This window comes from Cnephaeus nilssonii (assembly GCF_951640355.1).
Source record: "Cnephaeus nilssonii genome assembly, chromosome: 13".
NCBI lineage: Eukaryota > Metazoa > Chordata > Mammalia > Chiroptera > Vespertilionidae > Cnephaeus > Cnephaeus nilssonii.
The window spans coordinates 19,114,645-19,140,691 of record NC_137084.1 but is presented as its reverse complement, the minus strand read 5'-3'; the positions used below and the strand labels follow the sequence as shown (position 1 = coordinate 19,140,691).

The 26,047-nt window shown below is 56.1% G+C and overlaps 1 protein-coding gene across 1 annotated transcript; it reads right to left on the bottom strand.

Annotated features, from left to right (window-relative positions):
- Positions 1 to 1,497: 1,497 nt before the first annotated feature.
- P2RX3 (purinergic receptor P2X 3) lies at positions 1,498 to 24,348 on the bottom strand (the record flags this gene model as incomplete). The annotated part of the gene is made up of 12 exons (XM_079788807.1): positions 1,498 to 1,629; positions 2,086 to 2,163; positions 2,537 to 2,602; positions 2,845 to 2,938; positions 13,851 to 13,987; positions 14,496 to 14,637; positions 15,101 to 15,178; positions 15,444 to 15,537; positions 16,073 to 16,136; positions 16,374 to 16,445; positions 16,768 to 16,903; positions 24,230 to 24,348. The coding sequence occupies 12 exons, from the start codon at positions 24,346 to 24,348 to the stop codon at positions 1,516 to 1,518; spliced, it is 1,194 nt and encodes a 397-aa protein (XP_079644933.1). The 3' UTR covers positions 1,498 to 1,515.
- Positions 24,349 to 26,047: the final 1,699 nt, after the last annotated feature.

Here is a 26,047-nt window from a genome sequence, read left to right as displayed (position 1 = left end):
CTTCTATTACCCAATTGTGTATTATATTTTTTAAGATGCCCCAAGAGGTATATGCTTCAGGCTTCATCAAACCGAGATCTGCCCTTGAGCTCTGCATGGGAGGGGAAGTGGAGGCAGGGTGGACCTGGCGCCCTCTCACAGCCCTGCCAGCGCCCTGTCCTTCCTCCTTCCCCGAGTGCCAGGGCACTAACCACGAGACAGTCAAACCATGAGACAGTCATTTTCCGTCTCCCGCCTCAGTTCACTGTCGGTAAATAGGAGAGTCAGGCGAGATGGTTTCTAAGACCCTTTAGTTTCTGGCATTAGGAGACTGACCACCTTAGCAGGACCCTGTGGGGACAGGCCTGGCTGACCAACAGCTCGCAGGGCACTGGGGCTCACTGGGATCTTTTCACCAGCATTTTCAAGGAGGGTGCTGGCCTCTTGGAGCAGGGCATCAGGTCCAGGAATCCCCTCCCACCGGGGTGGCCAAACCGGCTCCTAAAGTGAGGGGCCCAGATGTGTGTGGGTACATCTAGGGTCCCGGAGAGAGAACAAGAATGGCCCTGGTGTGGGGACAGAGCTGTGGAGTGAGGTAAGAAAAATTCACTGACAGGCCTCCTGTTTCCTTCTCATTTGGGGACCCACTTGAGTCAGAGAAAGAGAACTCACATCAGTCTCACTGGTCTCCCCTCAAATAGGGCCCAAGTTCCCGGGGCCAGCCTGGGGTTTACTCTTTATTTTTTTATTTTTATTGATTTCAGAGAGGAATGGAGAGGGAGAGAGAGATAGAAACATCAACGATGAGAGAGAATCATCAATTGGCTGCCTCCTGCAGGCCCCTCACTGGGGATCGAGCCAGCAACCTGGGCATCAAGCCGGCAACCTGGGCATGTGCCCTTGACCGGAATCGAACCTGGGACCTTTCAGTCCGCAGGCTGATGCTCTATCCACTGAGTCAAACTGGGTAGGGCGGGGCTTACTCTTTATTAAGCTGAACCTAACCTTGGTCAGGGTGGAGGAGGCTGAAGCAGCAGCGGACACCTGTGGGAGTGCCCTTTCTCTTGTGAGGTGTGGGCAATGGAGACCTGGGTTCAAATCCCAGCTCTCTCACTGCCTGGCTGTGTAATCTTGGGCAAATGATTCAGTCTCTCTGAGCCTCAGTTTATCTTCAAAATGGGGAACCTAACATCTATGTTATAGGATTATTCTAAGGATTAAATGAGATAGTGTGTGTGAAGTGCCCAGCACTTGGCAGGCACTCATTATTACTATTATTATCTCTATTCTTTAGAAAGGGGAAGACTCAGGTGCTGCTGCCCCGGGGGTCCTGGGAAGCAGGCAGGGGCCAGGCAAGGGGTGAAGGTGAGAGTGACGTCTCAGTGGGGGGCACTGGGAGGCCCAGACGCCTTCCAGCTGTGGCCCCAATGAGCAGCAGAAAGGAGAGCCCTCACTCTCCCATTCCCCTTGCCCAGTGGGGTCCTCTGTTGGGAGGTCTGGAGCCCAGCAGTGAGTGTGGGGCCCTGGGTGGAGGCCCTAGTGGCCGATGGAGAAGGCCCCCGAATCAGTGGACTGCTTCTCCTCTGGGGTCTGGTCACTGGGGAACACTGGGTTGGCCGAGGCAGCGACCTTCAGCGTCGTCTCGTTCACCTGCAGGCAAAAGGCTGGCATGAGGGTGCTCTGACTATGGGCAAGGACCCCACTGGACAGACTCAGCAGTCGGGGCGCACAGCCTGGTCTTTGGGGAGCTACAGCGCGTCTGTGTGATCCCAGGACTCCACCCAGGCATCTCAAGGGCAGACAGAACCCAGAGCCAGCCCATAGCAGGATTAGTCCTGCCCCAGAAATGGAGATGGGACGATGAACGGTTGGGGTGGCAACAGCGACCACCCACAGAGCCCCCATGGTCCTCACAGAGCCCTCATGGTTCTCACAGAGCCCGCTTTTGGCCAAACACCCTCTGGTGGGGACCCCCAGTATGCACTGAGGCCCAGTGAACTTCCCTTCAGAAGCCCCTGGAAGGTGAGCCCCTGGGGAGGCTGAGAGTCCCTGGGGCCCAGTGGCCCTCCCTGCCCTGTCTCGCTGCCTCTCCTGGGCCTCACTCACCTCCTCAAACTTCTTGGCTTTGTATTGGTCGGCCCCCTTAAGGAAGTTGAGCAGGATGATGTCACAGAGGACAGTCCCCTGGGGGAGGAAAGGAGGAGAGGCGGGCAGGCCCTGAGCTGCCAGGCACTGGGCAGGACTGGCCTGGGGGCGGGGCTGTGTCGGAGTCTCCACCCCCACCTTCATGGGGAGGCCCAGGAACCTTGTACCAGGCCAGCCTCCTGCAGATGGGAGGCTGCTGAGGAGGCAGTGAGCTCCCATGACTGCAGGTGACACAGCAGGGCCCCGCTGAGCAGGGAGGTGGTGCAGGAGACTGGAGCACCTGGCAAGAGGCTGGGCTTCCCATTCTAGGCTGAAGCAGGGCTTTACCTGGGTTCAGTTCCCTGTCCACACCTGCCAGCAGGGGCCTCACCCTGATTGGCCACCAGTCAGAGCCTGGCGGGGCTGAACTCACCACTCCCACGGAGGTGAAGGCTGCCACGGAGCTGATGATGGTGGGGATGATGTTGAACTTGCCTGCCTGTATGCACAAAGACCAAGGCGAGTGGGCGGAGTCCAGCAGGGCAGGGGTGAGGCCAGAGAGACCTTGGAGCAGCAGGCCCCACCCCTTCATGGTGCAGGTATAGAGACGGGAGTTAAAGGTCTCAGAGCTGGTCAGCAGCAGAACCCTGCCCCTCACCCCTGCCCAGGAGCCTTCTCTGGGCCCAGGGTTGGTCTGAATTTCCTCCCCCGTCCACCCACCTGCCCAGCCTAAGGACTCACGTTCCCGTACACCAGCACGTCGAAGCGGATGCCAAAAGCCTTTAGGAGCGTGCGGTACTCGCTGCCATTCTCCAACTTGTAGTACTTGGCAAACCTGGAGGTCAGAGGCAAAGGTGGGTCCCACTGTGGGCTCCTGCCTGAACCTACGGGGTCCTCTGGAGCCTACGGCCGTCACTTACTGCGCAGCCCGTACAGATGGTTTGGTGGGACACCTGCCATGGTCCAACCTGTGTGGTTGGCCAACCCCCTTCACAGGCAGCATCTTGGGGGGCTGGTGAAAAAGACAGCTTCCCCGGCCCCACCCTGAACCCATGGAATCAGCATCCCGGTGGGTGGGGCTCAGGACTCTTCCTTTTAAATAATTTCCCTCAATAATTCTGACGTGTGCGAACGTTTGAGCCAGGACTCCAGGCTTTCTCGGTTCTACCTGCTTGGGTGGCCCAGGGCCTGGCCTACTCCCCTCTCCGCAGGTTTCTCAGCCTGCCTGGGTTCGAAGCCTGGCTCTGCCGCTTAGCAACTCCCCGCTCCTAAGACATAAAGGCTTGGAAGAGCGGGGCTAGACCATCTTCATGAACAGGATCAATTAGGGTCTGGTGGTGGCGGCAGGGAGGTCACAGACCAAGGCTACATGGTCTGAATTCAAGTTGCACCAGCAGGAGAAGGGGGTGGACCCCAGAAAGGAAGTCGTTTCTAGAAAGATGAGGAGGTCCAAGAAGGCCTCGCAGGAGATTTTAAGGAAGTTTGCAAAAGCAGCGTCAGGCCCGGGCGGGCAGAAGACTGGGGGAAGCCCTCACTGGCTTTCAGGTTGGCCTGAGGCTAAGGATGGACCATCACCACCTCCACACCCGCCGTGGACAGAGCACCAACAAGATGCAAACCTACAAGCATCTCCTCAGTGTCAGGGAGCAGACACCGGTGCCCCAATTTACAGATGAGGAGACTGGTGAGAGGCAACACTGACAACTCCAAAGGCCCTGCTCTTTTATTTTTTATTTTTTACTGATTTCAGAGAGGAGGGGAGAGAAAGAAAGAGCCATCAATGATGACAGCCTGCAACCTGGGCATGTTCCCTGATGAGGAATCAAACCGTGACCTCCTGGTTCACAGGCCAACACGCAACCATTGAGCCACACTGGCTGGGCAGAGGCCCTGCTCTTAACCTGAACCGTCCTGCCTCTGACGCCCAGGGGCGGCCCCAGCTAGATGCAAGGGGGCTAGAACACACGGTCCTTCTGCTCTCTGTGCCCTGCCTCCCACCGCTGGAGAATCCAGGCCTGGACGAAGATCACGTGTGGGGAAGAGTCGCCGCTGTCTGAGATGTGGCAACGGAAGCCCATGGGCCCTGGGCAGGGGCAGGAGGGCGAGCCGCTGAGGTCTGGGGCAGGGTGGAGGCCGGGACTGCGCCCTGTCCTGAGGCCTGCATTCCTGGCCACAGGCTGCAGCCATGAGAGAGGCTCAGGCATCGCCTCGGAGAGCGGAAAGCCGGCATCCTGGGCCCTGCCTCTCCAAGCGAGGGCTGGCTAAATTTATCTCGGGAAGGATTGTGGAGGGAACAGGGAGGAGAACCAAAGCGGACTTGGCTTTTCTCCAGCACCTGCCTTCCGAGAGGCAGTACGCATGATAAGATCATTATCTCATTATCTCACCCACCACCCACCCTCGGAGGAGGCTTGGCAGGGCCCGGCTCTCTTCTGGGGCGGGAGGGAGAGGGAACCTCGAGCCGGGAAGGAGGGAGGGGACCAGCCCGAGGCCGGGGACCGGCTGCCGAGAGAAGGGCCAGGAGTCCTGACTTCTGCACGCCAGAGCGGCCGGTGGGGGTCACAGAATGTGGCCCAAACGCGGGGCAGAGACTGGCTCGGCGATCACGGGGCTGAGTCACCTTCCCTCTTGGCGGGCGGCCGAACCCTGTGTTCTATCTAGCCCCCGTGCATCTAGCGGGGGGCCCCACGAGAGTTCTTGCCAAAGAACGTGAAGGGAGGTGCGGTCTGTGACCTCTGGGCCCAGAGGTGACAGCGAACCTTCCTCCTCCTCCCTTTCCTCATGGCTAGCTGCTCAAGAGCCAGGGAGAAGTCAGGGCGTAGGGGCGACCCAGTCAATAGGTGGCAGGAGCCCAGACCCCGAAGGCTCCTGAGCGCCCCGCCCCCACTGGCCCCTAGTGCACTGTGCCGGAGCACATGTTAGCACTGAGATGGGTTGTTTGTTACCTCAGTTAGCAATATTTAACCTCTTGCCAACTCCTGTGATTTTACAGCCAGGAAGCCTGAGTTAGAGGATGAGTTAAAACTGGGGAGTCATTCAAGATAGAATTCCAGAGAGAATTCCGATGATGCTACCGTCCTATGAGACTAAGAAAGTCCTAGGAGGTCTGGGTGCGGCCCCACGTTTGTCTTTAACTAGCTTTTGACCCCACGCAAGTCACTCAACCTTCTGAGCTTTTTCTCTCAACTGAGAAGTGAGAGTGAGGAAGACCAGACGAGACAGTGTCCAGAGAGAGTAATTAAAGCAAGATCAGGTTAGTGCTTAAAGCATGTCCTAAGATCAAGACAAAGTGGACTCCTAACACCTACATTTTCCTTAACTATCACACCCCCTGCCTCCCGGCGATAATGGTATTAGCAACAATAACAGACAACGTATATGGATTGGATGCTTCCTATGTGCCTGGCATTGTGCTATGTGCTTAATGCCACGTCACTAACTCATTTAATACTCATAGCAACACCAAGGAACTCAGTGCCGTTTCGAGTCCCATTTACAGAGGAGTCATCAGGATCAGAGAGGTTAAGCCACTTGTCTAAGGTCACAACAGCAATGGTCAAGTGAGCGACGCTGGGATGCAAACTCAGGAGGTCCTGTTCAACCGCCCAGACTCTTAGCCTGCCTTTCAGATGGTTCTTTTTGATGCCCGATTTCTCTTCAGTCCTGGCTCGTTTCTTTTCGTTCTCTGGCCGAGGGCCCCCTTCTACACTTGCAGGGTGGGGCTCTCCACCCAGAATCCCTGGCGGGGATAGAACAGGAAGGAAGGAGAGCCATGACCCCCAGATGAGGAGGACCCCCAATGCCTCATCGGAAAAGGGGAAAGGCTGAGCTACACCGGCCCGGGCCCAGATTTCTCCTCAATCCTCTGATTCCTACCTCTCCGGCTTTGGTTTTCTTGGCTGAGAGATGGGGTCAGGGAGAAGGACACCACCGTTCCGCACCTTGGCTCGGAGTACTGGGCCCCTCCCCACCTGGCCCAGTCCACTCCCCTAGCCTCCTCTGCAGAATGCCCTGCTGTGCCCCGCAGGTGCCAGCCACACCACCTGCCTTCCTCTATCTCCTGCACCTGCTTCCTAGACGTAGACTTCTGGGCCTTTGCCCATGCTGTTCCCCTCATCCCCTCTTCCACCCTGCAAACTCCTATTCGTCCGTCAGGGCCCTGCTCAGTGACTTCTGATTCTTTCAAGATTTAAACAGATATTTAGAGCACAGCCACTGTATGCCAGGCACTGTGCTAGGCACTGCTGATACACCGGCAAGCTCTGCTCTCACGAGAGGGAGAGAAATATGAATTGCACCATTCATAAGTAGCTCAAATTGGACTTCAGGGCTGGGAGGGAGAGGAGCACCTTTCTCAGAGCACAGCCCAGGAAGACATTTGACCTCGGCTGGTGGGTCAGGGAAGCCTTCATGTGAAATAACTCTAAAGCTGAGGCCGGAGGGTGGAGAGTTAAAAGTAAGAAAGCCCTCAGGCCCTCTCCGGGGAAGGCACAGTGTTTCTGAGGAAGCAGGAAGTGCACTGCCCTGGGAGGATGGAGATGCATGGAAGAGGCAGTGTCTCTTCCCAATTCCATGTGCAGTGATTTCACACTTGCAGCTTGAAACTGTCCACAGTGGAATATTTACACCACAGGAATCGGCAAACGCTACAAATCAAAATGTTTTCTTCCTTTCTCCAGAGAGCTGGTTTCCAGTTTCCCAGCCCAGAGGCTGTGAAATGCCTCCGGGCTACCTTTCCTATCTCTGGGAGGATCTGAGGATCTGGGTCTCTCCTACAGTCCCCCCCCTCCCCCCCTCACACCCCCCCACCAAACACACACACCAGACTACAGTTGATAATTTGGACTTTTGACTGCAAGCCAGCTCCCACGGTCCCTCTTTGCCCAAGGGCCCAGTGCAGGGAATGCTTGCCGGAGGAATAAATGTTTTCAGAGATTCCTGACACCTTTCAGATTGGCCTCCGGGTTTCCTCCCCCTGCCTCTGGCTGCCCCAAATTCTCCCTGCTCTTCAGGTGCAGCTAGTCTACAGGAGTGAACCACAGGCTGTTCTCTCCCAAATAGAAAACATCTGGATCTGGCAGCTGGCTGCCTGGAAAAGGAGGTGCTACTGGTTCCCACCATGGGGAGCCAGCCCCATGGAGGGGGGCTGGGGAAAACGCAGGGACAGCTCTGTGTGCTGTGTGAAGCCCTAACTCCTGCTAAGCACTACGCTAGAGGCTCTCACACCCATCATTCCATTTGGGCCCCCACAACTCAGTGGGGGAGCTGGTGGCTTAGGGCTTTGAAATGAGCCAGTCTGGCCTTGGATCCAGGTCTTGCCACTCCTTTACATAACCTGGGGCAAATCACGTCACCTCTGTGTCTCAGTTTCCCCAAATGTGAAAGGGAGACGATGGCACTAGCTGAAGGGTGGCTTCAGTGTGGCTGGGGTGAGGGCTGAGCGCAGTACGGGGCACTGAGCTTTCAGGACATTATCTAGTGGTCAGCAGGCAACAGTCAGCCTTTCCAGGCCTGTGAGAAGCACAGCTGGGATCAGAACTCAGGCTCCTGGAACCCTAAGCCCCTGCCCACCCTCTGCTGCTTCCTGCATTGCCTGATTCTCTCCAGCGACAGGGAACTCACCACCTATACGAGCAGCCCACTTTCAGCTTTGGGTAGTTGCAACCGTTAGAAGCGCTTCCCCACGCTGAGCTGACATTTGCAGCAGGCGGCAGCCCTAAACGTTTGCTGAATGGAGAAGGGTTTTTATCACGATGTACAAATCCCTTGGGAACTCTCAGACATCTGTTTAGAAACGATCCCATAGAGCGGTGGCAATCCCTTCCCCAAGCAGGGACACGTAACTGTTACAGCAGCAGGGAAAACAGCAACACGCTTTGGAGGATCCGGCTTGGACTTGCGAGGGAAAACGTGGGCCTGGAATTTGGGTTTCTACGTGAAGGAGGTGGTGTTCTCAGCAAAGCTCTCTGCCTGGTGGGGAATCATTCTGCCAGCCGAAATACACTTTTACAGCTGATTTTTCACTGATGGGAAAATGCCTCCTGGCAGACGCGTTGCATGGGGGTTGGGCAGCATCCCTGAGCAAGCTGGGACTCCTCCTGGTAGAGAAGGGCCCAAGCCATATTTATTTACTCATATTCTAAGACCTAATCAACCTCAAAGATAGACATTCTGAAGATGGTTTGTTGTTGATCCTTTTTAAAAAAAAACGTATTATTCTTCTTTTATCTTTCACAAGGCAGGGAAAGGTCAATGGGAACAGGGCTGGAAGATGTACCTGAGAGCCAGCTTACTAGCTGTCTACTCCAGTGAGTAATCTTTTTGGCCTCAGTTTCCTCATCTGCAAAATGGGGGCAACCACACCAGTCCTAGCAGGATATTTGTGGTTGTGACCCAGGCCCTGGAGCCAGGCCTCCCGGATTTGGATTCCGGCTCCAGCATTATTTGCTGTGTGGCCTTGGGCACATACATGAAGCCTCTGAGCTTCCGATTTCCAGCTATTAAATTCTCCCTCTTCACTCGATTAATAATCCACCAAGAGCACTTGCTAAATCCTGGGCTCACTGGTAAGCGCTCAGGGAGTGTTAGCCAATATTTTCTACCAATAATGTTGGTCCTTGTGAGGACTCAATAGCCATCAAAGTGACAAAGGGCTGTATAAATTCAAGCTCATGCTAATTACTCCTCCCCCCACCCCCCACTGTACCCTAAAGGAAGTGAAGAGGAAAACAGATCATGGAGAATTGACGCAAACGTGCCCCAGGCAAGAGGGCCTTCAGGTGCTTCTGTGGTGCTGAGGGAGGAGTCTGCTCTAACACATCTCCATGGCTCCAGGGAGGAGAAAAACCCGGATTGCAGAAGGGATGATCAAAGCCGAGGGCATGCTTCGATTCAGTCTCTGTGGATTGGCCCAAGATCTCGCGGATCTGCACGTTTCCGTGTGGAAGCAGCTCAGCGGCCAAATCTCAGCTTCGTGAAAGCTGCTGTGGGTACATTTCCAACATGGAACACTCACCACAAACTCTTCCAGCAGGAGGAGCAGCGAGCAGCTGAGCGCTAGCAGACACCAGGGGAGGAGAGCCAAGACGGCAGCGCCTTTCAGCAGCAACGCTGTCCTAGGGACCCTCAGGAGTCCAGGAGTCAGACATTGCTGCGCGCACCGTTCTGCTTCTCTCTCCTCATCCCAGCAGTCACTACCGGGTTTATGTCCTCAAGCTACCCCTTAAGCTGCCTCTTTGTGTGTGTGTGTGTGTGTGTGTGTGTGTGTGTGTGTGTGCGTGCGTGTGTGTGCTAGTAATATGATGGTGGGAGGTTTGCTAGAAGCAATGGCTATGGGTCAGGTTCCTGGGTCTGAGTCCTAATGAACCTCTTAATTGGGCTCTGTAGTCTTGGGCGTTTCAAAATCTCTCTCTGCCTACTGAGGGGTGCGGGTGGGGTGGGCGGTGCGCTGTCAATCCTGTCAAAAATAGGCGCAAAAGGGCGAGAGGGGCTCTTAACCTGAGGCCCCGGGATAGGCTTTCAAAGGTCTTCAAAGTCTCGGAATTCTATGCCACATACATATTAGGAAACAGACCGACTACACTGTGTGGGATGTTGATTTCCTGCAAGGGAGCAGCCAGAGTGAAGCCAGTTTCCAGGCCATTGCTTTATCTACCCATTTGTCTTAGGGTTCTCACCCTGAGGATGCATTTACATCCTATTTGTAGAAATAAAGTATCTTTTAACAAAAGAAATTGCCTGCAACATTGCTCATGGCTATGTATACCTGCACTTTTCTTGGGCAGTCAATGGTGCGTGCTTTTGTGCTTTGGTCGGGGGTGTAACAGAGTTAGCGACCTCCAAAAGTTACCAAAGGGCTGTGATTTCACGGAGGAAAGTTGGTAGGCCTGGTACTGGGGACACCAGTGTTCCTCCCTTCCTTCCCCACCCTGCCCTGGGCTGCCTCGGCCTGCTGCCTGGCTGCTGGCTGCTGGCTGCTGAGGGGGCGTGGCTGGGTCCTAGTTCTCATCAGGCTGCTGTGTCCTATCTCTGTCTCCGGGTTCCAGTCACGTCTTCCTGCCCTGGCCCCTTCAGACCCCGGCCCCAGCACTGCAGGATCCTTTGTGGTATCCCTGCACCCTGCCCACACTTCAGCAACACTCCCTGCATTATACTCTCCTCAAATTACCCAATTTGCATGTGCCATCTGTTTCCTGCTGGGACCCTGACTGATACAGTATTTTTAATTTGTCTTTGTACCATCTCTGCCTATACACTCACACCCACACGCATCTATTCACTGACACACGCACGCACGCGCGCACACACGCATGCACACATTCAGTCACTCGCAGACACATACCCACACTCATACTCACACTCACCCACAGACACTCACCCTCACCCGCAAACTCACACGCCACACTCACACACGGCAGTGTCAGCTCCCAGCTCTGGGGAGTGGGGTGCTCTGGTCAACACCCTGCTCTGGTGAACTGAGGGCCCCCTGTGTTGCAGGAACTACCCCTGCAGGAACACCAACACTGGGGTGCCGTTCACCCTCGCACCGTTGAACTGGTGACTCTCGCCAGTTCTTATTCTCAGAAATGCTGCCCTTTGCCCACTACCAAGCCAGACGAAGGCACCAACGGCACACTCTCAAGGTACTTGGAAAGAGGCGTCTTAAAAATACCAAGTTAAAAAACAACAACCCACAAACAAGCTAAAGCAGCCCCCGGAATCTTTAGCCATGCAGAATAGACTTAGGAGTAAAATAAAATCTTGCCGGCAAATTATAGGGAGGTAGAGACAGACGGAAACCGTCAGATCACATAAACAAAGATAAGGTTAGATGGACAGCACCAGGTACTTTGGGTGGGAGACACATTTTGGCTCAATACAACAATGCGAGGCCATCCGATGACGGACAGGCCATCTTGCGAAGCGGTCCCTTGTCTAGGGCTGCTTTGCAGAGAGACGGATGTAGGCATTGGGAGCAAATGACCTCTAAGATGCACCCGTGACCTTGGGCACATCACTCCCCCTTTGAAGTTCCTACTTCCTCATCTGTACAATGACCGCCTCCCTCTAGGTGTCTCCGAGGGGTTTTCAACAGCTAGAGCTTCTCTAAATCTCGGATTCTGCAGGCGAAGAGCCTCCAAAAATGGGGGTGGGGTTTGGAAAGGAGCTGCAGAAGTCATTAGTGATGGAAATGCGAGTCTCCAGCTGCCTCTGGATGTCTGAGTTTGCATATTAAACAAGGCTGAGTCTTGGCTGAAGGATTCCATTCCCTCCAGAGCAAAAGGCAACAAACTGTAGGACAGGATGGTAGGACGTGGAACAAAACCTGGCCACTGTCGGAAAGGCAGATGGGTTTGTTTGGGAGACAAAAGTCCAGGCTACGTCCTGTGACCGCCCCCCCCCCCCCCAAAGCTAGTCGTTCGCCCACACGCACATAGGCGTGCGTTTCTGAGGATTAACACGTGCCCATGTCCCTAGCCTTCCTGGTTGGGGTGGACATCATTCAAGAAAATATGTCTGCATGCAGGCTCCCACGCTTACTGGCTCTGCGACATTGGGAAACATATTTAAGTCTGCACGCCTCCCTTTTCTCTCCTATGAAGTGGGGGGATTGTAGCGCCTCCCTGTGGGGCGTGGGGTGGGGAACAATGAACCAGTGCCCAGTATCGTGCCTACCTACAAGGAGCTGGTGGGGTTCTCAGGAGCAGCATACTTTGTACCCATCCCGGGAACTGCCCCGCGCCCACGCTGACCCTGGCTGTGGCCCTTTTCCTCCCATCTCAGGATTCAGAAAGGAGGCCCTATGTGGGCTCCTAGCTTAGCCTTGGGTGTCCATGGAGTGCCAGCAGCTCGAAGATAGCATGAAGGTGAGTGGGTAGACACCCAAGGGAGTGACTTCAGGGAGCTTGGGCAGAGCCCTCTGCTTGCCAAGGCCATCAGATACTCCCCACACCAGTGCTATTCCTCTGGGAAGTCTTTTAAATCACCAGGATCAAATTGGGCAGCTTCGCCCCCTCATATTCTGGCTGGAGGTCTTTGGTGTGGAGGCCACACCTCTCAGATGGTTCCCTTAGGCCCCCCGGGATTTATGTTCACGGGATCCTCAGAGATCTCTGACCTGTCTCTCCGAAGACAAGCTTACCTAGGACCAGTCTGCCTCATGTCCTGCTGTGCCTAGGCGAGGTGTGCATGCATTCGTGTGTGTGTGTGTGTGTGTGTGTGTGTGTGTGTGTGTACACCACAGATCACTACAAAGAACTCCAAACCAATTCTTTAAATGAAAGACATTGCTCTAAAACTGTATGACACCACTAGCCGGGGTCTTCCTAATAGTTATACTCTTCATAAGCTTTCCTGCCAAGTAAGTTATTTGGAGGACTGAAGAATTCCCAACGGCCAGAGGGAAGTTATGAAGATGAAAACTTGCAGTTTAGATCATGAGAATTTTATTAATATGTTTCTATTTTAAGCTATCATATGAAATCCTTTGTATTGATTTCAGTGTGATGTACCCGACTGAATAAATATGCCAATTTCTGCGAGGGAGCCAAACAGTATTTTTAAACTACTTTAAAATATGTGTTGTTTCCTATGATTTTTTTAAAGTTGGGAGTTGATTATGAAAGCACTTTCAATTTTTTTTTAAAATTCTTCTTTCCAGAGATTACACATGCATATGTTAAACGATTAAAGATAAAGCTTAATAGAATGGTACAAAGGATAAAGGTAAAAAAAAAAAAAGGTGAAATGATTTTTTTTTTTGGCTTATGTATCTCATTATATTGAGAAATACCACTACAACAAAGGAAACTTGAGTAACAATTCTTTGAACATATAGATTTGGTATGTTCTTATAGGGATTTTTCCCTGATCACTGCCTATTTAGCTAATTAGCCTGTTTGGTGTATAACACAGAGTCCTGAGGGCCCTGCCAGAAACGTCAGGATCTTCAAAAATTAAGGGAAAAACAACAGAGAGCTAAAGCTTTTCAGACACTAGCTGATAGGATCCTGGAGATAACGATACCATTGCCCTTTCACGGATGGGAAAGTAGGTGGAGGGGAGAAGGTCAAGGGCTTGCTCAAGGGCTTTCAGCTGGTTCCAAGTAGCTTCTCCCCGGCTCTCCTCTTTCCCTGTGTGCAAAGTGGGAGGGGGGAAGGGGGGGTCTCTGGTGTCCCAAGGCCTTTGGGAATATCAGTTAGATGCTACTAGGGACTGGCTTGAGTTCTTGTTCGAAAGGCGCTGAGGAACGAACGACCACTGTGATTGCCACTTGTGCCTCCAGTGACATTTCCTGGTTCTGGACAGAAATACAAAATTTCCGTCTCGGGAAGACGATACCAGCTATTGCCCTAGCTCTGCGGAGCGAGAACCCTCAGAGAACGCAGGCGCAGAAGAAGGGATGGGGCTGCCTGGGCATGGCCTAGGCACCTACCGGCCTCAGAGCCAGAGCGGAAAAAACGGAAAAACGAACTCAGAACCACAGAACCCAACACTCCAGGAGACCTTGGCCCTCTGGCCTCACCGCCGCCCACCAGCGCGGCATGAATCCTTGGCGTGGTCCCTCCCTGCAGCCACGACCTCACAGGATGGCCTGTCTGTCTCTGAGAGCTGCCTGTGGGGAAGTCCTGCCTAATTTTGAACAGAAGCCTGACACATGGGAGCCTTCCTTCCCAATACGCGTTGATTCTTCCGATGCAGTTTTTAGCACAAGCCCTGGCCTCTTTGCCCGGGTGCCCCAGGGTTACCTGAAGTTGTAGCCTGGGGAGACGCTGCTCTTCTCAGAAACGCTGTCGAGCCGGGTGAAGGAGTATCTGGGGATGCACTGCTCCCAGGCCTTGTCCAGGTCGCACACCCAGCCGATCTTAATGCCCAGGACCCCGCCCTGCAGAAAGGGGGCAGGTGTGAGCTCTCCCGCAGCCCTCAGGGGCCCGCCTCCTCCGGGTGCGGGTGGGGAGCACCCCCAACAGACACGAGAGTGCTTTGCATTCTTCGGCGGAGGGCGCAGGTGGGGAGGAAGAAAAGGGAGGTGCCACCCCCTGTTGCTCTGTAGGGAAGTGTGCAGCTCAGGGTGAGCCCCCGAGGCGCTACCTCCTGCTTTTGGGGTCGTCAGTCCCTCACCTACAACACCCTACAACACGGGAGAAAGTGGCGCAGGTCCAAAGTTCAGAGCCCCAGGGCCCCTCTGTGTCTGTGTGCAGGTGAGGCGTGAAGACCGGAATGGGAAACGGGGCTTGGAGGGGAAGGGTGAGGAGGCAGGACCACTCAGGACAGGTGGCGGCAGGCCTGGGATGCTTCCACCAGGTGGCGCTGCCTCGCTGCGGCTCCGCTCCTCCAGCATCCCCGCCCCACAAAGGGTCCCCAAGTCCGCGCAGGGGTGGGCCGGTCCTCACCGTGCTGGCCAGTTTGGCAAAGTCCTGCCCCGCAAACTTGACCACATCCCCCACCCGCAGGATGGGGCAGAAGGGGGCCTTGTCAGGGTGGAAGCGGCAGGTCTTCATGTCGGCGGCGGTCAGATTGGGAAGGAGGTTCCCCCTGGGAAGGGAGGAGGAAAGGAGAGAGGCCAGGCTCAGGGTCAAGGTGGAGACCGGCCTCCCCCCCACAAGGTTCTCTCCAGCCTTCCCGAGCCTCAGGGCCCTTCCGCGCGCCCAGGCAGGGGACCTCACCTCTGTCCCTGCATCGTTCTCCTGTCACCCTCTGTCCCATCTCAGGGTCGTGAGGACTCATGTCTAATGGCCCCCTCCCAGGCGGGGTGGGGTGGGGTGGGGTGGGGTGGGGTGGGGTGGGGGGGAGGTGGCTGGCAGAGACACTGGCCCGAGTCCACCTGATACTCAGTGGTCAGGGCTGGTGGGGAGACCTGGCTGGGAGATGGGGATCAGGAGCCCCCGGGAGACGGGGAGAAAATGGGGAGAACCCCGTGCTGACCAGCATCTCCTCCCCTCTAAGAACGAGGGGTGGGCGCACTGCCTCTTGGCTTCAGGGGGGAGCAAGGACTCACTTCTCAAAGTTGAAGAGGGGGAAGCGGATGCTGTTCTTGATGAAAATAGTGAAGTTCTCGGCTTCCATCATGACCGGCCTGTGTGAGCACAGAAGGAGGGGGCAGGGGAGCAGGGAGCCCTCACCCGGTGGACATCGCCCAACGGGCACGTGGCCAGGGCCTCTCCGGGTCTGAGGGTCAGAGGTCGGGAGGGTGGCAGGTGAGCTGAGCTGGGAGGAAGCTGGACACTACACGGGGGCGGGTGCCCACAAGACCCCCTGACAGCTCAGGGGTGCCGGGCCCCCCACAGTGGCACAGGGGAGCCTGGGTGGGGGCCCTCTTCCCGCCCGGCGCAGGCCCTCACCTTTCCACCGTGTCCACCTCGGCAGGGCACCAGCCCTGGATCTCACAGGTGCGGAGCTCGGAGCTGTAGTTCACGCAGCGGCCGGTGAGGATCCCTGTGAGGGCGGGCACAGTGCTGTGTGCTAGTCTGGCCCTTTGCCACGCCCTTCCCTCACCCCACCCCTCCTCATCGGAGACGCCCCCCAGTTATACACACATGCAGGGGTCCTGCAGGCGGACAGAGAGGACAGGCAGGGCAAGGGAGGTCCCTGTGGCACGTCGGCCCGCAGAGCTCTCCCTGGCCCTCCCCAGCCCCAGGCAAGCCTCGGAGGTGACCCCTCCTCTCACAGGTCCCCAGGCCCCAGTCACAGCAGGCTCCTCCTTGCCTCCGAGGCTTTGCTGACTGTTCCTTCTGCCTAGAATGGCCCCTTTCAAGCCCCTCTGTCCTTCCATCCCCCAGGGCCCAGCTCAAATGGCACCGCCTCTAGGGAGCCATTTGGGACCCATCTCTCTCCTTCCCCTGGCTCCTCCTGGACATCACTCACCACCTCATGGCACGGCTGTCACCCCCATCCCCGGGCTGGGAACCCCCCCCCCGGGGTCCCACTACCACTTGGGGTTGTGAGGGGGTGGGGAAGGGGGTCCACTCACCCCCACTCGGGAAGCGCTCAGGCCCGCACTGGCTGTCTGATACACAGCGGTACTTGTCCTCGCTCTGTGGGGAGACGGGTCCACGGGTGGGTGGAGGGCCCTGGGCCAGCCTGGGTGAGCCCCTTGGCACCCACTGCCTCCCCACAGCCGGGGGCCTCTAGGGGGTGGAGGTCGGTCCCAGGACTAGGCTCCAAGGCTGGACCTAGGACCTCTGCTTACACCCACGCCCCTCCCTGCCACCTCTCCCTTCCAGCGTCTTCTTCCTTGACCAGCCTCACCCAGCCTCCCTCCCCCGCCTCACCTCAGGGCAGAACCCTTGCATCTGGTTTTCAGTGACGATCATCTTGGTGATGATGACAAAGACAGAGGTGCCCTTGGGAGAAGAATGGAGAGGAAAAGGCAACAGTGCCATCTCGCTAAGAGATTTGGCCATGGTCACAGGTTAATAAAGGCAGACGTGGGCTCCAAACCGGGCTCTTCCTACCACCCCCTGGCCCCTCACGCTCCCTCTGTGTGTCAGCCTGATCACAGGACAGGTTGTGGCAGAACAAGAGGATGCCCAGTGCTGACTCAGGAGGCTAACCGCCCCCCCCCCCCCCCCAGCCACTGCTCTGGGCCACGGATGCACGGGTTCTCCCCGCCAACCTGCCCAGGTCTGGGCGTCGACACAGCCACCGGCCGTAGGGGGACCATACCTGGGGTGGTGTCACATAATCAGACACATCCATGACTCTGTTGGCGTAGCGTCCAAAGCCCTTCACCTTGGTTACCACGGAGGATTCAATGGATGTGTCCCGCACCTGGTACGCCTTCTCGTGCAAGAAAACCCACCTGGGCAGGGGGCGGGATGGAGAGAAGGGCCCATCAGACAGAGGCCGGAGGGGTTACCTTCCTGCCCACACGGACCACAGGGGCCTAGCAGGGGGGGCCTGTCTGTGTGTGTGGGAGGGGGCGGGGGTGGGCTTCACAGTGAGCCCTGACTTGGCTTAGACCACTGTTCTCCATCCTTCCCCCATTTCCTGCTGAAGGAGCACTTTTAGACTTTTCCCCCTAATTGTCCTCCCTCCATGAAATTTTAATATGATCCGTATCAATTTACATACTATATGTATATTTGCACTTTACACATAAAACGAGACATTTTTTTATTCTTCAGACACCAATTCTCACCCCTTGAGGGTGACATCACCCCGCTGAGAACGCATTATTGTTCCTGCAGGTGACAGAGGCCTCCTCCCCGGCAGGAATCCGGGAGACAGAAGGCGCAGAGGCTCCTGGGCCTCCGACTCTGCATGGAGGCTTGGTGCCTGGCCGTATCCTAAGCGCCCGCACACAGCAGGTGTGAATGAACAGGCCGATGAAGATGCTTGGGAACTGGGCACCTGGCAGAGTCCCCATCTGTGCAAGCCTCAGGTGAGAAGGAGGGCGGGGCAGCGGCTGAGCCGCTACCTGGCAGGTGGAAGGAGTTGGGCTGGGAGGGAGGAGCCTCTGATGATCGCATTCCTTGGATTGTGCTGCCACCTAGTGGACATTTACCTGCATTGGCTTCTTCCTCCTGCGTTTCTGTGAGGTGCCCGCCTTTCCGTTAGAAATCACCCACCACAGCCCTCAAGGCTCAAGCCACGCGGCCTCACTAACCACGCTTCCAGCAGGAGGCGCAGTACCATCTGTCCCAGAGGGCATAGGGCGAGGCACCGGCCCGAGGCACAGGTGAGAAAACCTCATCCAATGTGCTTGGGAAACGCCGCACACTCCCAGTTTTGGAGAAACGTGGTGACGTCTTGTGGAACCCAGGGGCGTGCATTTGGGGGCGCTGGATTCGGGTCATCCACCCCCCCCCGGCCCCCGCATGCTCACCAGGGGGGCGCAAGATGAGGATGAGCGGAAGGAGTGGGAGGCGGTGTAGGGCAGAGAAGACAAATCTGGGGGCTGGGAAGCTGCTCAGGGCAGCGCGTGGGATGACCCGAGGACTTTGTAGCGAGGGGGTTAGGCCTCCAAGCCCAGGAGCTTTCTCACCCCGAGAGTGGGCCGGGGGCGGCGGTGGGAGGCGGTGAGCGCCACAGGCCTGGGAAGTCTCACGGAGAAGCCGGATGCCCACCTCCCGGGGAGGGGTTGGCTCGGGTGGCCTCTGGAATGCCCCGATGCTGGAAGATGCCAGGGGGTGCAGCTCCGGGGCCATGCTGGGGGTCAGTCACTTGCGGGATGGGCACCTGCCCGTCATGCCTCTTTGAACACGGGCTGCCATTTGCCAGTGGCTGCTTGGTCAGTTTTTGGGGAGAGGGTTCAGAGGAACCCCCCTGCCAGGCCTCGGTCATGGGCCTGAGTCCTGGGCGCTCTCTCGAGTGGGAGAGGAAGGCGGGGGGGCCCAGCCAGCGCCGGCAGGTGGCTCCCAACCTGCCACCTGTCTCACGGTCACGGCCCTACAGCCGGCCGCATCCGGATGAAGCCCGTGCAGAGCCGTCCGCTTGCTTGTAAGACGCTCTGTGAACGCCGCGCCCCTGCGGAAGTCCGGGGAGCCGGGAGCTGAGCTTCCTCGGCGCTTTTATCTGTTTCCTCTTGGAAGGGAAGTGGGTGTTCATCAGGATCTCCCAAGGGAGCGTGGCCCACGGAGAAGTCTCTCATCCGCCGTCTCAGGCCCCAGCAGAGTGGAGGGAGCACCTTCCAGGAACCTATCCAAAACGAGCATCCTTGCTCGGGGCTGGGGCGCTGCGGAGCGGAGCGAGCGGGAGGTCGCGGCCCAGCTCTCTGCTCCCAGCCCACGGCGGTTGTACTGCTGGGCGCTCAGCTCACCCTCCGGCACCTCAGTGCTTGGCCACGGGATGGAGACATCGCTGAGCGTTGATCTAGTCCCAGTGGTCGGCAAACTCATTAGTCAACAGAGCCAAATGTCCACAGGACAACGACTGAAATCTCTTTTGAGAGCCAAATTTTTTAAACTTAAACTTCTTCTAACGCCGCTTCTTCAAAATAGACTCGCCCAGGCCGTGGTATTTTGTGGAAGAGCCACACTCAGGGGGCCCAAGAGCCGCATGTGGCTCGCGAGCCGCAGTTTGCCCACCAGGGATCTAGTGAAATGGTTTCCTGACACACACCCCGCCTTCCATCCCCATTCTTAAAGTTTGGGAGCATTTGCCGACGAGAAGCAGAGTTCAGATGGTCAATGCCACATACACTGAGCGGCCAGATTATGATGATCTCTGGACGCATAATAATCTGGCCCCTCAGTGTTGCCTGCCCACAGAATTGGGATTTTAAAATAAGGCTTTTCCATGTATAAGAACTGCATTGTGGGTAGTTAGAAAATGATAGAAAGATAAATGATCCCAGAGGCTGGGGGCCACTATCTCCTGGTCCCTTGACACATCAAGATTTGCAAGCTTTCCCTTATACATAAGTACACTGAGTGGCCGGATTATTATGCGTTCAGAGATCATAAGAATCTGGCCACTCGGTGTAATCAGCCCAGCATGCTAAGTGCCGTCGGGTGAAGGACTCACCGAGTCCTTACCACCAGCCCACGACACGGCTTCGTTGTTATCATCACGCCACAAAGAAGGAAACCTGTATGTGGGTTCCAACCCCGGCGGACTGCTCGCAATGGCCTCGCCACAGGGTCTCCAGCTGTGTCCCGGGTCAGGACCTGGCCATGGCCTCACCACAGGGTGTCCAGCTGTGTCCCGGGTCAGGACCTGGCCATGGCCTCGCCACAGGGTGTCCAGCTGTGTCCCGGGTCAGGACCTGGCCATGGCCTCGCCACAGGGTGTCCAGCTGTGTCCCCGGTCAGGACCTGGCCGCAGCTGGCCCGGAACTGGGTCCTGGTCCTTGCCCGGGGAAAGCATCTCCCAGCGTAGGCGCATCTCCAGAGGCCGGGAGGAGCCATTAACCAACCTCTCCCCTCCCCCCAGCCCCTCCTTCTCCAGCTCCTCCTGGTGCCCAGTGGGGAGGAGCGGCCGCAGCAGATTTCTCCCTGCGAGTTAAATAACAGGCAGGAGAATTTCCGTGGCCCTGTGGGGCCTGCACGTCAGCAGGGCCGCTCGAGAATGCGGGGATGCTTCATTTCCAGAACGGAGGGCGGCGTGGGTCTCTGGAGGCCAGGGCTCAGGCGATGGGGCAGGACCGAGCCTTTCGTTCCTGGCATTGACTCCGCGGCTCTGACTTATTTTTTCTTGTGTTCCTGGTTTATTATTTATAGAGCGGAAGGCGGGTGGCAGCTCCTTGGCAGGTGGGGTGTGCAGGGAGGAGGCCAGGGAGTGGGTGTGAGGAGGGTGTGCTGTGTGTGCCGGAGGACGGGGGTCTCTCCGGGAGGCGTGAGCTGGGCGGGAAAGGGGGAGGCGTGATGGGGGGGGGTGGTCTATGCAGTAATGACAGTTACCATCTATTACGGAGTCCCCCAACTCAGGCAACGAACGGACACATGTTACCTCCCCTCACCATCACTCCCCGGGAGAGGCATTCCTAAACCCATTTTCCAGATACAGCGACTGAGGCTTGGAGGCGTGAAGTGACCTGTCCGGACCCCACCTCTGGTGTCAGAGGGAGGCTTCTAACCAGGTGTTCCACATCCCCCAGTCTCCCCATCATAGGGCTGCGGTGAGGGGGAGGGGACACATGAAACCAGTGCTCTCTCTAAACCTGTAAGAGGGGGTTCCAGCAGGTCTTCCCGCCCAACGAGGCGCCTCAGGGTGCTTCCTCGGGCAAGAGGATGGGGTGGGGGCCAAGGAGGTGGAATTCCAGCCCTTTTCTGAACTAGAGCGCCTCCCCATTTGAACAGCCTTATGTGTTGTGCTTCTACATAAGATCTGAAATGAGGCAGACTCTTCATTTGAAATGAAGCAAAGAGGGTGGCTGTGCAAATAGTGAGCTTGTGGATCAGGCCCTGCGGGGGTGCGGGGTGGGGGGTGAGGGGGGAGAGGAACAGGAGGGGGAGAACAGGCCTGCGATGGGGCCAGAGGCACCGTCAGCCACCACAGGTCCTTCCATGGCGGGAGCACCGAAGGGCTGGGATTCCCCTCACCGCTAGTTTGCGAAAACCAAGCTCAGGCCGGGCACTGGCCAGTGTTTATGGGAACTCAGGCCCCAGGGATCTCCTATTCCCTCCTCGGGTCTTCATGGGACCCAGAAAAGAGACTGGCTCTTAGGAAGTCCCACCCCATAGAGGAGACTGGATTACCCCCTGGGCCCAGGAAGGACAGTGGGAGAAACACCAGGCAGGTCCTGCCCTCTCTGTGCACCTGGGGTGGGTAAAGAAACCAGTATTGAAGTGGTGTCAATCACAGACTGAGGCCAGGGGCGGGGGTGGGAGCACGTATGGAGACGATTAGGTGGTGTGCTGCTGTGAGTGCTTAAGAGAAATGGTTGGCTCATGGCACACATGTCCTAGGTAAGGTTGTGCATCTGGTCTACCCCCGACGGGCATACAGTGGAAGAAGCGAGTATTAAGCATTAACATCACAGCATTACAAATCCTTTCAAATTCTATTGAGCCCAAGTCACAGTCATCTCTCTCCATTGCCCACCTGTTAACACATTTTCCGGCATCCACTCCAATCCCTTGGCATTTCAGCCGCCAGAGTGGTCTTCTCAATTCATATTTCATCATGTCTGTCTGTTGCTCTCAATCTCTCTCAATCTCTCTCAATCACACACACACACACACACACACACACACACACACACACACACACACACTCTAGAATGTTTCAATAGCTTCCCTTCCATTCCTCTTTTGTAAAAAGGAAAGACTGGAGGTGTCTGAGGTCTGGGGTCCACCTGGGATCCTGCCCCCACCTTACACCCCCCTCCCCCTGCTCCTCCTGCTCCGCCATAGAGACCTTTTCTTCTCCCCATTAGTCAGGCCCGTTCCCTTGCCAGAGCTGGGCTTCTCTGCCTTGAACTCTCTCCCTTCCCTGGGTTGCTCCGTCTCGTCCTTCAGGTCTGGCTTGAATGCCGCATCTGCAGAAAACCTTCCTTAGCTCCCTGACCAAGGCCAATGCCTGCATACAAGCCGCTATTCTACCTAGCACTCTGTGTCTCTTCTTTGAACCCTGGACCCCAGTTGAAATTTTATATTTGTTTGCAGAGATTATTTGATTAATGTCCGTCTCTTGCACTGTAGGCTCCATGAGGGTGAGGACCGTGTCTGCGTTTGCCCACTGTTCCAGCCTCGGTGCACAGTGCCCGGCCTGAACAGACACTCCATCACTTTGTGCTAAATTAATGGAATCAGGAAGTCCTAATGGTGCATGGGCTCATGTGCACAGAGATGGGGCTCAGGCGGGGATTGGGGGGGAGTGGTGGGGGGAGAGCTGGGCTGCAGAGTACACCCGACGATGCAAATGGAAGGAGCTGCTCTGGGGGGAGCTGTCAGGCTGGGAGATGAATGGGGTTGGATACCAAGACGCCATCTCGTGCTGGCACCAACAGGCCAGGCTCCAGCACCAAGGGGTGGTCGGAGCATCAGACTGAACCTTGATGAGGGACAGACGGGGCAGTGGGGTGCTGAGGAGGCTGGTCCAGGAGCTGGCTGCCTCTACCCACCATCTTCTGCCTGGAGCCAACAGAGCCGGGCCAGGCCGGGAATGTGCTGAGGCAGCTTTGGGCACCCGCCTGGACCAACATACCCGTCGTGTGGCTCCGTGTAAACAGTCCCAGCATCACACGTGCACGTGAACACGAACCTTCAGGAACCAACTTTGAGCCAGGCTCCGGAGATGCCGACGCGAAACATTTGCAAACATCTCACAAAACCTCACACTTGGAAGGGAGCGTCAAGGCCACTCAATCCGACCCCAGAGCTTGAGTCCCTTCTCTAGTGTCCCTGCGAGCAGCCTTGTCTACAACATCTGCATGACCGGAGCTTCCTGGCTCTCACCAAGCCCACGGAGCCCAAATCCCTTCATCCCTGTCTTCCCACCTGTCCACGCACACCCTCCCACGGCTGCGACCTACAGCAAGGAGGCCCCTCACCCGCAGCTCCAGCCGCACGCCCCCAGGATGTCTCCTTCCACTCGCTTGAATGGACTCAGGGCAGCCGTCAGTGGCTTGCTGTCTCTCACACACAGACCCATTGTCGCAAAGAACAGCATGAGCTAGAGACCTGCACACCAGGAAAGTAAACCCTCAGAGTTTTGACCTGTATGTCCTGGGGCCCACCAGTGTGTGTGAAGGACCATGAGAAATGTTTCTCCTCTGGCCATCCTGTGTTCCTTGGCCTTTTGTGCATGTGTGTGTGTGTGTGTGTGCATATGTGTGTGGGTGTGTATGTCTCTGTGTGAGTGTGACTCTATGTGTCTGTGTGAGTGTGTATGTCTGGGTGTGTGTGAATGGGGGGGGTGCCTCAAAGAAGTGGGGGCTGAGCGGGGTGTTTAGACCTCCCTGGCTCTTTAAGTATCTCCCAGGATGGGTTATACAGTACAAAGTCAGGTAGAAGTAGGGAATTTACAGTTTCTGACAAAGTGGAGTATTTCTGGCTTCGTGAAGAGGGACACTACACCATATTCAGAAAAGTCACTTTTCTCCTAAAAAACTCTTCCCTGGAATGTTATTGGTGCCTGTGTTCCTCCCTCTCTCCTACGGGAAAGACCCCCCTGCTTTGTCTGACCCTCCAAGCACAAGGGCTTCCCCCTTTTCTACCTCCTCTCCCCCCCCCCATGCCAGGAGGGGAGCCCTCACTCCAAAGCGAATGCAGTTCTCTCCTTCCCACCTCGAAATCACGCTGTCACCATCTCCCGTGTTTCAGTGTCTTCTGTCCCCCTATTCTTCTTGAGGCCCCAAAGAGTTGACTGAGGTCAGTGGGAAGATGTGTCAGGGGGTCTGGTCTGCCTGTTCTCTGGTTGAGGGTGGGGATGAGAGAAGGGAGAGAGGAGATGGTCCCCTGGGACCTCTCCTGGTGGAGGGTGGTGCCAGGGCAAGGACTCCCCTCGGGGTGTGTGCCTACAGACCACTCTACACCTGTGGGGACTTACTGGGGGGGAAACTCCTCTTGGGACCAGATCCCCGATGAGGGCGGCAGAGTCCGGTCCTTGAGACACACCTCCACCAGGCTGTTTCCCCAAGAGAGGAGACGCTGGGGAAGCTGGGCAGCACCACGGAGGGGAGAAGGGGGCCAGGACACCGGGCAGCCCTCCCCTCCCGGGACCTGAAGGGCCTCAGACTCACCCCACAAAGTAGGAGATGATGAGAAGCTGGACTGCCCGGTTGATGATCCCAATGGTCCAGCTCTTCACAACCACAGACTTGGTGGTCTCGTAGGTGAAGAAATCTGACATGCAGTTCATCCTGAGAGAGTGCTCATGGACTGCTCAGAGGGACCCAGTGGTGGCTTCGGGAGGCAGAGGTCCTCAGACCGGGAGACGGGGATGAAGGAGGCCTGGAGGGGGCAGTTTAGAGGGGCTTGAGGAATGGGGAGCCTGCTCCTTTAAGTCAGGCAACCCTAGCCCAGAGCCCAGGCTCTCTCTGCTCTTGACACTGGGCTGCCAAGAGTCCAAGGCCAGGGCGGGGGACCCCTTTTTGTTCGTCTCTACTCCACTCCCCTGTGATGTCACAGCAGGGGTGGGGTCTCCAATCCCCGGCTCCTGATTGCCTGCGATCCAGCTGGCGAGGGCCCGCTGGGACTCATGCTTTATCTGCACTCTGGCTACCGTTTCTGTTCCGTTCTCTATGCTGCATCCTCAGCCCAGCTCACCAGCTGCTTTATGCTCTCCTGAAAGCCCCTCACAGTGCCCCATCCCCCAGCCACCTAATAGCCTCCCTGTATGAGTACCCCCTTCACTCCAGTCTTCCTAAGCCACTCAGTTCTGCAGCCAGCCCCCCGCCCCCTTCCATAGTTGCCTCTAATAGAATGGGTCAGGGGAGGGGTCTCAAACAGCTCTCTTGTTCTCCCAGGAGGGAGTGAGTAAGAAATCACAGTTCGCCTTTCTAACTCAAGTTGGCAGTGGCTGAAGCTCTACCTGTAGAATAGCATTATCGAGTGTTTTTTGTTGTTGTTATTGTTTTTATGTTTTTGTTTTACTGTCAGTTTACTTATCTGAACCGTTTGTTAGATTGTATGCTCCCGGAAGGCTGGTGCTGTTTCCATCTTGTTCACCAGTTTCCTAAATCCTAGAACTCTGTTGGCGCTCAATATGTATTTATTTATTTATAAATATATTTTTATTGATTTCAGAGGGGAAGGGAGAGGGAGAGAGAGAGAAAAACATCAATGATAAGAAAGAATCATTGATCGGCAGCCTCCTGCACGCCCCCTACTGGGGATGGAGCCTGCAATCTGGGCATGTGCCCTTGCCTGGAATCCAATCTGGGACCTTTCAGTGGACTCTATCCACTGAGCCAAACCAGCTAGAGCTCAGTATGTATTTATTGAATCCAGTTGAACAATGTTGCTAGTGCTGCAAAGGCCATTACCCAGAAGGCAAAGCCACGAGTTCAGGGAGCAATGGTGCATACCCTGGGTCTCGCACCCTGGGATTGAGCCAACAAACTGGTCCTGCTGCTTTAAGACAGATTGTCAGAGAAATCTTGAGTTTGAATATTCTGTCCCCTGTCTTCATGCGGACACATTACCAATCATTCTGGATGTAGTCATGTGCTTATGACAGGAGAGAACTGGATTGGGTTTGGGGTCTAGTCTCTGGCTTTACTCCCAACTCACTGAGACCCTGGCCCACTCCTCTTTGGGCCTCAGTCTTCCCACTTGCAAAAGGAGGTTGGAGTAGACAAACTCACACGTGTCTTCCAGGTCTGGCCCCCTTTGATTTTCAAGATGCATCCTAGCTAGGGCTATGGTTTCCGCACTCTCAGGCTGATGGGGTTTCAAATTAGTTTTGGCTCCAAGGTGAATCTGACGCCAGCACTTGAACTTGACACCAGCCTCTTCCAGGCGATCCATACATTGTGGTTAGAGATGTGAGGTGTTTGGGCGCAGACAGTGAACTCATCTCCAAAGGGATCCAGTCCCATGTGATCCAGGGGAGAGCA